The sequence below is a fragment of the Oryzias latipes genome, chromosome 20 (assembly GCF_002234675.1).
Source record: "Oryzias latipes chromosome 20, ASM223467v1".
In the NCBI taxonomy this organism is placed as follows: Eukaryota; Metazoa; Chordata; class Actinopteri; order Beloniformes; family Adrianichthyidae; genus Oryzias; species Oryzias latipes.
Genome location: NC_019878.2, coordinates 25,217,363 through 25,230,604, shown reverse-complemented (window position 1 = coordinate 25,230,604; position 13,242 = coordinate 25,217,363). Strand labels below are relative to the sequence as shown.

The window sequence follows — 13,242 nt, the reverse complement described above, 5'->3', positions numbered from 1 at the left end:
CACTCCCTCTCGTCGTCGGCGGCTCTCACTGCCTCTGCGCTGCACGAGGCGCCCTCCCTCTACTCACACACAGGTGTGCGTTTCAGAAACACACACACACATCCTCATTCTACAACAGAAGCTTCTGTCTCGCGAGGAAATACGACAAATTTACTGTGTTCTAATTACTAATTTCCATTATATTCATTCCCATTACATGCTGACACGTTTCTAATACAATTCAATTTTATTTGTGTAGCCCAAATTCTCAACAGCAGTCGTCTCGATGGGCGTCATATCCGTAACTGAAAAAGTGAAGCAAAAATCAAAAGGATCATGAATACATAGAATTCAATAGGAAAATACTAAAATGAACTAACAATCTGACTAAACTAAACTGGACATCCCTGCCCTTAGACCCCCTTAATTAAGCGACACGGCCGCCCGCTGGAGGATTTTGTGTTGGGGGGGTTGTTACTGTTCTCCTTCACTCTGTAACACCAAACATGAACTGTTACATTTCCATGAATATCACTACATGTTTTGTTTGGGAACTATTTTGTGCAGCGCAAAGTTACGCAAACAAAGGCGGAGCCTCCTGCCCCGCGTTCTTCATGGCTACCAGAAAGGTGACAAAGTGTCTGCAGTCTGTTTATTACTGGAATATATAATATTCTGAGAAGATGTCTGAACCAGAGAGCACAGGTGAAGCCTCACATGCAGCTACAGAGCAGAGGAATCAACACGCACCCCCAACACACGTGTGTGTGTGTGTGTGCGCTCCTCCCTCCTACACACGCAGCGCTGACACACACACAGTCATTCATCTATATGGTTAGTTCATTAGTGAGATAGTAGTTAGTTGTTACTGTTATTTGTTAATAAAGAAGACTGCCTTGTAATTGTATTGATTTCTGGGGGATTTTGTGTTTTTCTTTAATGACATTCATGACCCTCTGGCAGTGAACAGCTGTGACCCACAGAAACACTGTTGAACACTCAAAAACCAGCTACAGTGCTGACCAACCGAAACAGTCTGAGTTTAGGACCATCAACTTCAAATGAAGGGCCCACAAGTACGCATTATTTCCTTCAACAATTCAGTGAAAAGTACAGCTAACCCAATGAAGATCCACACAGAAAGCAGATTTCATACTAAGTCTAATTCCCCTAAGTAACAGATGGCACATCCTGTCCATCTTGACCTCACAAGTTTCCTAGGCGAGCTCCCACTCCTCACACTACACTGTCCACTGCCAGCTTCCTGCCTGATCGCTGATCTAAGAAATACTTTACTCTGAATGACCGACTTTGCCTCAATATAAATACAAAAGCGAATGATCTGTTACTTTGACCGTCTTCCACCCTACAGGACTACAGCAGACCGAACCACTGAGCCGATGGTGGACGAGGCATCTGACAACTGTGAGCTGAAGGAACATGGCACGCATTAAGGTGTGAACCATCTGCCTCTGAGAAGTTCATCAACCCCAGTGCTGTGTGTGGAAGCAACAACTTAAATCTGGTGCATCATCATAAAAGTCTTGAAATGCTGGTGTTGCTGAACTCACTACTGCTATAACCTGTCGATGGTTCAAGTCCCAAAATCCCAATCATCTTCTGAGCCATTTTCTAAGTGTTCCCACTGCTCTTTTAATCATAACTATGCTGTTTTCACCTAAAAACCTGTTGTTTTTTTTCTAGGACATAGTTTCTGCAGAGCGGCAAGACTCATCTGAGACTGTTAGAGTGAGCATGTTCTGATTTCCCAGCATCCCTTTGTTCATACTCTACCCCGCTAGCTTCCAGCCCCTAAAACTCCAACCCATCATTGGAGGAGCAACAGAAACAGCAGCAGTATCAGATCCATCCATCCGTCCGGTTCTGATCCAGATTCCAGCTCAGACCAGGAAAACAAAGGATGTATCTGTTTGTGGATGATCAGAATGAAGTGGAGCAGGAGAACCTGCTGATTGTGGATTTTATGTAACAATGAACAAAACTTTAAATAAATAAAAGCTCAGAAACAGTTTGAATCTCACATTTCTTTATACGTGTTCTCCAAGATGAGAAAAATGCTACAAGAACTTGTTAAAACACCATTTTAATTGGAGTGGGTTTTCTCATGACCAGCTGAGAACATCTACACCGTTTCCATCCAAAGTCCTGCTCATTCTACGATCACAACCATCCTTCAGCCGTCTACTTTAATGTTCATACAGTGTTTTAGAGACCTGACAGTGGAAAACTTCATCTGGAACTTGTTTTTCTGTGAATTCAGAAGGAGACAAAACACAAAGCTTCCCTCAAAACAACACACCATCTTTTTAAAATGTTTGAACCATTGTTGGCCCTTTTCTTCTGATTCTGGGAGACCTTAATGTGTAATGAGACGTTGTTGGTCCTGCTCAGAGTGTTTTCTGTAGCTCTCTCAGATACTTGGCATGTTGTGGTTCTGATGTTATGACATCCATAAATACCCACATGTGTGGAACCACATGAACCGAGGAACACGCAGAGCAGTTTGAGAAGCTGCAGCTGCTTTAGCAAAGGTCTGGGGGGGTAAACTGCTCCAACCCTCCTTTAAGTGAAGAAACTTTCCCAGCTGGGATTTGATCTTCATCATCTGAAAGCATGGATTCCTGCTTTCATCTAAGTCTGCAGATTGAAAACCAGAAACCATCTCTGCTTTAGATTTGGCTCTAGAAAATGAAGGAGACCAAACAGTTAGAGGTTTGTATCTACAGTTTTATCTGAAGGAGTTTGAACAGCAACAATAAATGTTGGGATTTTTATTTTGACCAAATGTTTTGGTCCCTTTATCAAAGAACGGCAAAACTTTTCTACAGGAAAACTTGAATTCTATGTTTGTACAGAGATGGAACAACTACATGATGTCACAGAGTACGTCCTTTATGTCTAATCAGGGTGAATGTTTCCTGGTTTTTATTCCCAGTGTGATCATTTCTGATGATCAGAGCATTTCTACACACGTGTGTTTGCATCTTCAGTCATGTTTACATCAGTAACCCTGTTTCACTGAAGCTGGTGACCCTAAAGGTGATGTCTGCATTTAGACAGGGTGAACGAGAATATCTTTATTTCTAAAACATTTGTGACAGAGAGAATGACAAAGAGCCTTATAATGGTTGGAATGGAGCCCCATCCAAGTCAGAGCCAGAACACCACGTGGACCAAGCACAGGCCTCACCTGGACCGTAGGGTTGTGCCGATGGACGATATCATCGTCCATCGTGATGGGTGACTGACATCCCGATGGAGAGACCACCATCGTGATGCCACGCCCCCGCCACGTTGCGCGTCGACACCATAAGCTGCGGTTACATGTACAAAATATCTTGATGGGATCAATAGACCTTTTTCGCAAAAACCGGAAGTACGTCATCAACGTGTAAACCTAGTTCCGGTTTGTGCTTCGCTGGCAGAGGAATGGCAGAGCCTAGAGTGTTTTCGAAGAGCCTGAGTTGTGTTCCGAAGTTCACCAGCACCGATGTGATGAGGAGTGTAAAGATGCATTCGTCCACTAAAGGAAACAAATTGGACAAGGGATATAAATTCGTCCACGAAGAGTTTATCCACCATTACCAAGGTAAGCTTCAGCTAGCTTTAGCCATAGCCGCATCACCGGTAACTCTTTGTTTACGTCAACTGTAAATCCTGGTGTTATTAATTTGTAATATAAGGCATAACACATCGCAGTGAATATGTTGTGTGTATGTTTAAGTGAAAAGGCATGAGATTAACATAACACCCAAAAATTTGGTGAAGCTGTAAATAAGAAATGTTAAGTTGCCCGTATGCGTGTTCATTCTTTTTGCTGCGGTTGCGGCACTTTCTTCACTTACTAGTATTATTTTTCTGAAAGTATGGTAAGCAGAAGTCCTCTTTTCCTGGACATGTCCTCTCTTTTGATACTTATAATAAAATAACATTGAACATAGATGAAATGTAATCATATTTGCTTTATGTACGCAGCTCTGAACACCAATTACTCTCGATGAAATATCTCACAAACTCACTTCACCCCTCATTTTTACTAACTCAAATCTGGTCACCTACTGAAAGTTATAGTTTCATGTTACATTGATGTAGCAACATAAGTATGTCTTAACTGTAACCTATTTAATTTATTGTGTCTAGATATCGCTGGATGCATTAAGTGCCAACCTGAAAGCTTTCTCCTGCAGTTGTGCGGCTGCTAAAGGATTCTGCAATGACATCCTTTTGCCATCCTGTTCCAGAGCGCACATTATTCACAGCTGGTTTGCAGGCTGCTCCACCCACCCTGTCCTGCACGAGTGACTTGCAAAGACGGCACAGACCAAGAGCACAGGTGGGTTTGTGATCATATTGTCATTATTTTTTAAGAACGGATGTGTATCCATAAGAACTGTAAATTATTATAAAAACACCCCCAGTAGTGACTACAGACTGTAATTGCTTTCTGCGTTTTACTTATAAGGGAATCCATCCTGAACCGGTTAGTGAGCTGGTGGTGCAAAGGCCCAAAACAGTTGGCAGGGACGGTCTGAGGTCCACACTGTACAAGGCATATACAGGTAATTAACTTTTTGTTGCTTTGTGAGCAAGTTTTTTTTTTTTCTAATCTTATGACTAACCAAATTATCATTACAGCAGATATAATGAATTAAATTTAAATGTAGTTATGCACTCATGTCTAACTTTTGTGTGTTGTGTTTCTCTTGTGTAGGACCACAGCCAGATCCATATATGATGGCATCTGGAAGCAGATTATGCCAGGTGCAGCCCCCTGAGATGGAATGAAAGAGAACTTGGATATATATTATGGCAAATACATGAATGCATACCTTAAATTACACTTATCTTGTCTTTAACAATCAGTTCAGCCTTCTGTCTTACTGTTGATCTGTAATGTTATTTTTTATTGTAAATGTTTGATGTTATTTGAGTTGTGATTAATCAGTTGTTGTTACGCATACCAAAAAATTAAATGAGGCACAATTTTGACCAAAATTGTTTTATTTGTTCATCTAATTTTTTTGTGTAGTCAAAGTCACATTTCAACAGAAAAATATTACAAATATAACAATTATATTTAATTCGATTTTAAGAATATGTGGAAACACTAAATTTTTCCATACTATTTGCACATTATACATTATTTAAATACCAAACATTAATTCACTCTTCAAAACAAAAAAGTCCATGATAATTTCCCAAAACACGGCAGTTAAGCCAGATCTGATTCACACTGCCCATCAGTGTGAGCGGCACGGGAGAGTCCCTGATGTGAAAGGACTTTATCTTACTGATCACTCTTTCCACTATAATTCTGAGGCGGGTGATGGCTGCGGTTTGTTCTGTTTCCTCCTTGCTGAATTGAGCTGAAAGCTTAAAAGGTGGAATGATGATCTTAGATCCAATGTCAGTGAGGAGGTCTTGAACGAGGAACTTTTGTCCACCATGACAACTTGGCTTCTAAGTCATGGATGTAATCCAAAGTCTCATCCAGAGCACCTGTGAAGATAAAGAAAATTAAAAATCAGTCTTAATATATTTATGCTACCTTTCAACACAACACAGTAATCATGTTTTGAAAAGTATGTTAAGTATTTAATTACAAATACGTTTCATTTATTTTTGTTAAGGAAATTACAAAATGACAAAATACTCAAAAGTGATTAAATACATGTAATTAAAATAGGTGAGAGCATGAACAGCTTTTATTATAAATATTAGTTTGTTCAGGTAGAAATGCATTTATCCAATAACGGTACACATAGTTGACTTACGTTAACCAAACACATTATGAACAACCTTACCTGCAGGTGGGTGTGTCATGTAGTCCTGATCCATCTTTACTGCCTTAGCTTAGCCCCCATGTCGCTGTCTTCACAGCATAGCTGCATAGCCTGACGTTTGGGGTTCTGTCATATACTGACTCCCTTCTCAGAGGAGCAGTAAAGTTGTTCCAAGGGAAAATACTCGGGGCAACACCACTCTTCAGGCGACGAACGACGCAGCCGCACCACAATCCGGAGCGAAGTGCCGGCAGCAGACGGTGCTACCTGTGTTTACATTAAAACTATGCCCTTCATCTCTTCGGATCGCCTATATCCATTTGGGTTTCAGGTTTGGATCCACGGGAAAATAATGAAATGAAAGGCCGGGCTGTTTTTGGTTGGAAGACGAACAGCCTGGAACACAACAGAGACGGCAACTCTTCGACTCTGCCATTCTTCATATCTGCTGCTACGCTAACAGGAAGTTGTTTTACACGTCATTGACGTATTTCCGGTCGAAAAATGCGGAAGTGTGAAAAAGGTCTATAGTCGGATTAGAACCCAACCGTGTACATGGGCCCAGAAAAATGTTTTCAGAATATAAAAACGTTCACTAAGGTCACACTTTCCGTCGGAATAAATCATTCGCACATGCGCAGTAGGGTTTGAAACCCGGAAGGATATAAATGCCGCCGAGCTGCTTTTTTTTCCAACTTTATTGAATGTAACAATTCAATACAAAACGATGTTAAACAGCGCCGAGCGGCTATATACATTGACATGTCAGCTCGGTAAAATACGAGACGATCTTCTAAACGTGCTTTTAATAATGTTACGGTTATTATGAAACACCTGTTCGCTCATCATTTGAATTTTAATCCGTGTGGTCAGTGCTTTTTCTGAACGAAGCCAGGATTAGCAGTATGCTAACACGGGCTAACAACATTAGCTTTGGGTGGTGCTGCTTGTAAGAATAACATCAGACTTTATTTAGTCGGGACACGACTGGAAACACAAATCCATGTGATTGTTTGAACGATTTCTAAGGACTGAGCGACATTTCTGCTTTGAAGCTCAAACCGCTGTGTGTGCTGACGGTCCGAGCTGTGCTCAGACACACACTTTTAGACCCGGTTCTGAGTTCGGTTGCTTGTACCCCTAGAGCTGCGGGACGGATCGCAGTCTTAAATCTCCCACACATACCGCTCATGTACCCCCCCCTTCCCATCAAACACAAAGCTGTAAGTCCGCGCTCCGCCGGTCCACTTCACTAGTGAAGTGCGGGAGCGGACTACTTCTTTTCTATTTTGTTTGTTACTTTTTTGTTAAAGTCACTTCCCTCAGTTTATACTGGATCATCGCGAATTAGTCATTAGTTGGGAAATAAAATGAAGAAAGCATAAAAACGAGGCTGCACGGTGGCACAGTGGTTAGCGCTCTTGCTGTGGCCCCGGTTCAAGTCCCGGCTGGGGGACGTGAAAAACAGAACATCAGTGGGGGGCCTTTCTGTGTGGCGTTTGCATGTTCTCCCCGTGTAAGCGTGGGTTCTCTCCGGGGTCTCCGGCTTCCTCCCACCATCCAAAAACATGCTTCATAGGTTAATTGGCAACTCTAAATTGACCATAGGTGTGAATGCGGGAGTGAATGGGTGTGTGAGCGAGGACATTCTACCCTGCAACAAACTGGCGACTTGTTCAGGGTGTCCCCCCTGCCTTCGCCCACAAGTGGCCGGGATAGGCTCCGGCAGCCCCGTGACCCCGAAAGAGATAAAACGGTTAAGAAAATGAATGAATGAATAAAAACGAATAGCAGTTATATAAGAACGAAAAATGTAAAAATACCCCCCCCCCGACGATGTCATCGTCCATCCCGATGGTTGACAGCAAACATCGTCAACGGCCAATTTAAGGGACATCGCCCAACCCTACTGGACCATGCTAACTCCAGAAAAACACGCCCTCATGTGGGCTGCAGAACACCGCAGATTCAAACTGTGATGGAGGTGGAACGGCAACACTGTGGTGGAAACGCTGGTGCTCCACGACACGTGTGGTTTTCCACTGTGGCTGCAGACCACTCACCATGCATTCTGCCATTAAATAGTCTGACAAAGACCCTCCAACAGAGGTTACCATGGCAACTGAAGTGTGGTCGCCCGCTGAGGTTTTAACACATGCGGACTACAGGAAGAAAATGAAATCATGCAATTTGTACATAGTATTAAGGCCCACACCCCATTGATAATTCCCAAAGCAGTGCATGCAGGGAAATAAACCAGAGCCAAAGCCCTGACCAACATCCCATGAGTCAAAGCTGCTCTGCTCACACAGCTGCATTCAAAACGGCAACACACTGAATTAATCAGTACCAACACGAGCATATTTCTGAATGGTAGCCAACAGAACCCCACTATAATGTGCTCATCACTATAAAGGTACATGAGAGGATAAATATACCAGTAATCCAGACACCAGATCCTTTCTGCTGGAACAGATGTGCTCAGATAAAAGCAGAAACGCAGCCAAAAGAATCACAGAAAATCTACCAAAAATATCCAAAATCTAAAAAACACAATAATCATCGGGTGCAAACTCTAGTCTTGAGCTTTGTGCATCAATTGTTTGGATCTTTTAACAGATTCCAGTGAGAAAAACACTCATTACAAGCTGCTTCCTTCAACCAAACACCATGTGGGTTAAAGACAAACACCACATGCTAGCCAGCATTTGGAGATGCACGGGGTTAAAAGACAGAACTACGGATGAAGAACATGAAAATGAATTCATTCCAACAGCTGCTAAAGACGGACAGAAGTGTGTCAATTGAGCTCCGGCGTTTGTTCACTGCTGCCGGACAGGATGTGTGTCAGGGAGCCCGGCTCTCCCCTGTAGTAAAACTATCTCTTCTGGCGTGCTGTTACGTAACGCCTGTGTATGTTTACAGTTTACAGGGGGGGGGCAGGAGGATCCTGCTGACGTTGCAGCACCAGCACTTTACTGTCTGCTGCTGCAAGTCTGCCATGCCTTCATCCTACCTGCAGCTTCACTATGATGCTAGATGTGTCATCTCCTTCCTGCCCCAGTTAAATATAGAGCTGTTCATATAAAGTGTGATTGGAGGAGCCTGAAGTGTCCTGTTCCTATGTTGTTGTTAATGCATCAATTCACGTAACTTCCATAAAACAAAACAGTTTCCACATTCATCATTAAACTATATCACTGAGATACAAAAACATCTGCATTAAATGAAAGGATCGATCTCCAGAGAAGCTCTGATAAAAGTCTCATCGTTGGAGAGATCATCAGAGGTCAGGAGTTTCCCGCCAGAGCACACGCAGAGAAAACTCACGTTTGAAATCTGTCACGTGAACACAGCACTGCTGTCTACGTCAGAGCACATCTCCCCAGCAAAAATGACATTGCCGCACCTGCCGCGCGCCCAGGTGAGGGAGAGAAGCGCCCCCTGGCGGCCATTGTTTAAAAGCGCACGAGGCCCGTTGAGGCTCGCGCTGCCCAGAGAAAGTCAACAAAATGGTGGCGCTGACGACGATCACGTGACCTCTTTGTGCACTCGCGCGCCTATAACGGGACACTAAATGGTCAAAACGCGGATTCTTGATCAAATTCTGCCGCCGTGCAGCCTTACGGAGCCCCGAAAGCCGCGGCGGTTGAGCAAACTGCGATATTCACCGAGATCCGTCGTGTGCACAGAACGGCAGAAATGGCGGCCATTTCACAGAAGCTGCGCAGCAGCGGCGAGCCCGCCGACACTCATCCGCGGTTCACCGTCACAGACCCGGCGACAGGCGGGACAACATACCGATTCCTCCTCCTTCTCCATCCCCGTCGGCATCTGCGGAACCGCCCGGTTGATCGAAGCATATTCGTGCAGGTCCGGCAGATCCTCGCAGCGGAAGACGGGCAGGGGCTTACTAGCATCCAACGCCCGCGCCCGAAACGACAATTTGCTCATTTTTATAAGAGATGCAGCATAAATCTATTCGATCTGCTCGGAGTAACAGGGGGTCTGCTTCGAGTTCTCATGGAGAAATCTGTGGCGGTTATAGATCCAGTCGATGGAAGGCAGGCTCGGGTCCGTAGCAGCGCGAACAGAGCCGGGCAGGCCCGGGTCTCGCTCGCTCTCTATCGGTCTCTTTCGCTCCTGCGCTCCGCTGTTCCTCCCCGGTTCAGTGCGCCATGGCCAACATGGCGGACATTACAAACTCATGCAGCTCGCTGCGACCGGCCCAACCCCCGCTCGCGAACAGCCATTCCCACGCAGCTCCGCGCGCATGCGCGCTAGACGAGGCCTTGAGGTGCGAGGGAAGGGCGGGGGATAGAACCGCGAGGAGCCCAGGACGGATGCTGATGGCGGGACGGCACTTTCCCGCTCCGGGTCACCGTCACACCCGACCGCGCAGAGAACCGGGTCCAAGCAAAAGCTTTGAAGGCCGTTTCCAGTCCAGATGGGATTCATTTACAGCAATAAACGGATGTAAGCACACCAGCATTACAGAAGTCATTTCATATGACACCCAGCAGCCCTTCAACTATATTCTCCACAGAAAAAAACATTTGAACCACACAATGCTTGTAAAGATTTATTTACAGAGATCAGAGCAGCAGAAATAAACACAAGTCAAACATGGCCGTGCCGATTGTTGCACATCTTCTTTGAAACATCCATCCTTCCATTTAGCTGAAGACTGAGTGGGGTCAGAAATCCTCTGATGATGCTGAAACACTTTCATCTGTAGAGAATCGGTGAACTTGTGCTGTTCAGAAGGATCTCCACTATTGTTTAAATATATATATTGTTAACACGCATGCTTATAGCTGACAGTACTAAACATAACGTTTTAGGCAGCTATATTGTGGAATTAACGTGAAGCTTTGCAGCACTGATGAACACTGCATTAAAGCACAGGTTATTTATGCAGACGACATCTGAAGTACTGATGCTTCAATTAAAATACCTTCAAACTGTCATTCCAAAAGCTTAACCGATTTCAAAGAACTTGTAAGATTTGAATATTTAATCACAAACACCCCAAATTTAGAAACTAAGAAACCCCAAAACAGCTGCTGTGATAATAAAACATGGAAATGAGTCTGAATACTGGGATTCCTCTGCATGGATTAGATTGGAGCCTAGGGTTAGGGTACATTTCTTCCACTTCCCAAAAACCCCTGGATTCTGTGAGCTTTGGGTCAGACATGGGCGTAAAACTGGAGCAGCTCTTTGTGACGCAGGATGCATGTCTGGACGGCAGTGGTCCTGTGCACGCTGGCTGACGGAGGACCGACTCCAGCTGCAGCTTTCTCTCTGTAAACATCGCTCAAAGTCTGGAACGGATAGAAATCCTTGGTGTGGACTCTGCTGCTGGTCCACTTGAATCAACCCCACTTGTATGCAGCGCTCTGTGATCGACCAGCTTCTTCGTGTGTGTGTGTGTGTGTGTGTGCGTGTGTGTGCGCGTGCGTGTGGTCTGATGATGCAGACGCATGAACACATGACTGATCCACAATATTTTAATTCTTCATGCAGGTTTTTACCATCTGTAATTCATATAAGTGCGATCATTTTTTATACTCAAGTATTTTTATCTGATTTGAACTAAATGTAAAGTAGTTGCTTTACGTCATACTGCTTTAGGAAAACGCTGAAATATTAAAGAAGAGTTTTTCTGTCACAGACATTACCAATCAAATGATGAATCATGTTTCTATGTCTCTGTGGAAAATCCCTTTGACTGCTGAAAACAGAAAGAAATGACGTCTGTGAAGCAGACTGAAGATCAGGTTACCCTTCTCTGATGACTGTTGCAACAGTGCATTTAAATCACACTGTTCCATGGAAACAGTAATATCAATGTCCTTAAACATCTGTGTCCATGTCTGCAAAAAGCAAACATTATTCATGTTAGCTTCAAATACTTTAAAGTAAAATGATGAAAGACTCGGTGAACCAAAATACCAACACTAATGTAATCGAGTCATTTCCCACATTAGCCTTCATGGAGACGTTTTGATGAAGGGTGGGGGTTGTAACATTTCCTACAGCCTGGCAGCAGATTGGGATAAGTGTGTTTGTGAGTCGCACAAACAGGACAATCATCCAACTTAACACACTGCAAGAATGACACACTAGTGTGTTTCCTGACTGCACGGGGATGAACGGCTGCTCCAAACCTCACAGAGATCTGCAGAAAGGAAGGTTCTTGCTTTCAGTGTTTAGAACATATAATTGGACCATTTTCACATTAAAGGAGTGCAGACTGCAGACTAGAGCAACATTCAACCAATGCTGCAATATGAATGAATCATTTCCCTTTTCATAGAAGGAGAAAGCTTCTAACAACAATAGCTTTCTGTGAAAGAATGGAAGAAAAAAACGCCAAACTGTGAGTTTAAGACCAATTTCTGCATCTGTTCAACCAGCCCAACAGCAATCCCATCCCATAATCTCTTTCAACAGTCAGGCTGCAGCGAGGAGCGTGCACGTTTCACATGAACAGAGCCGACGGCTCCTTGTTCAGTCTGCAGGATTTGGGGGTCTGAAAAATGAGAAGGACACGCCTGTGCCTCACCTACTTCCCCCTTACGTGTTGTCCAAGTGTTCACTACTACCTGTCGCCATGACCGTAGAAAAATGTGAATGATAGTTTTTCTCTCACTGAGCGTCTACCTTCCTGCAGGTCACCTGAGTGACCCGTACCGGTTTGACCATCTTTCACCTGTAAGGACAGCAGGGCCTTCAGACGTCCAGAATCTATTTCCAGTCGGTCGACGCAACGATTTTACCACAAAAAGCTGGAAAACAGGTCCAGCTTTCAAAAAAACAACTTCTGTTGCATTTTCAAAACAATAATGGTATTTTCAATTTAAGCTGACATGCCTGCGCGATAACAGAGGTTAACACCCCGGATAACTCAGTCATCCATTTTCTCCATGTATGCTGAAAGTTTACGTTTGGAAGTCCAGAAACCTCATGACACAAAACATGAAGGAAGGAGAGGACACGGGGCCCGATTCTTTTTATTGCTGTCGTTGCCCCATGTCCAGAAACCACGGGGGACGGACCCGAGACGGTGTAACTGCCCACGCGCCGCAGACGGACCAGGGTAAACCAGGCGTAAGGCTCTACTGGTTGACCTTTTGTCTAGCACCACACACCTGGTAAACCCTGCATATGAGATGATTAAAGGAGTGAAAAACCTGGTTGGCTGCATTAAAGTCCAGCTGCTGGAGGCAGACGTCACCTGTGTGGGATCAGCAGAGGCCTGTTAAACAACGCAGAGACAAAACATCATGAGACTCTGTTTCCCATCTAAACCAAAAGCTGCATCCCTGATTAGCTTCATTTAAATGTACAGTTTATGACACACAGAAGTCAGAATGTAACAGTTTTTCTGTTAAATATACATTTGCTTTGTAACAAACTGGTCGTTTTTGAAATACCATCCATTTCTGTCCTT

At 44.1% G+C, this 13,242-nt stretch overlaps 1 protein-coding gene and 1 long non-coding RNA gene across 7 annotated transcripts in view; one reads left to right on the top strand and one right to left on the bottom strand.

The window, feature by feature from the left end:
• The window catches only part of LOC101155065 (enhancer of polycomb homolog 1), a 31,314-nt gene that overhangs the window by 17,214 nt on the left and 858 nt on the right, over positions 1–13,242 (bottom strand). For 2 of the 6 annotated variants that reach the window (XM_023950070.1, XM_023950075.1), the window contains exon 2: positions 9,585–13,047. In XM_023950070.1, coding sequence (XP_023805838.1) covers positions 9,585–9,737 — 153 coding nt within the window. In that variant the 5' untranslated portion in view covers positions 9,738–13,047. The remainder of the gene's footprint in view (positions 1–9,584; positions 13,048–13,242) is intronic. The other 4 variants (XM_023950071.1, XM_023950072.1, XM_023950073.1 and 1 more) reach the window with 4 other exon arrangements.
• LOC111946614 lies at positions 3,386–4,512 on the top strand. The gene is made up of 3 exons (XR_002872345.1): positions 3,386–3,589; positions 4,141–4,333; positions 4,463–4,512. It is a non-coding gene; the product is annotated as an uncharacterized LOC111946614 (long non-coding RNA).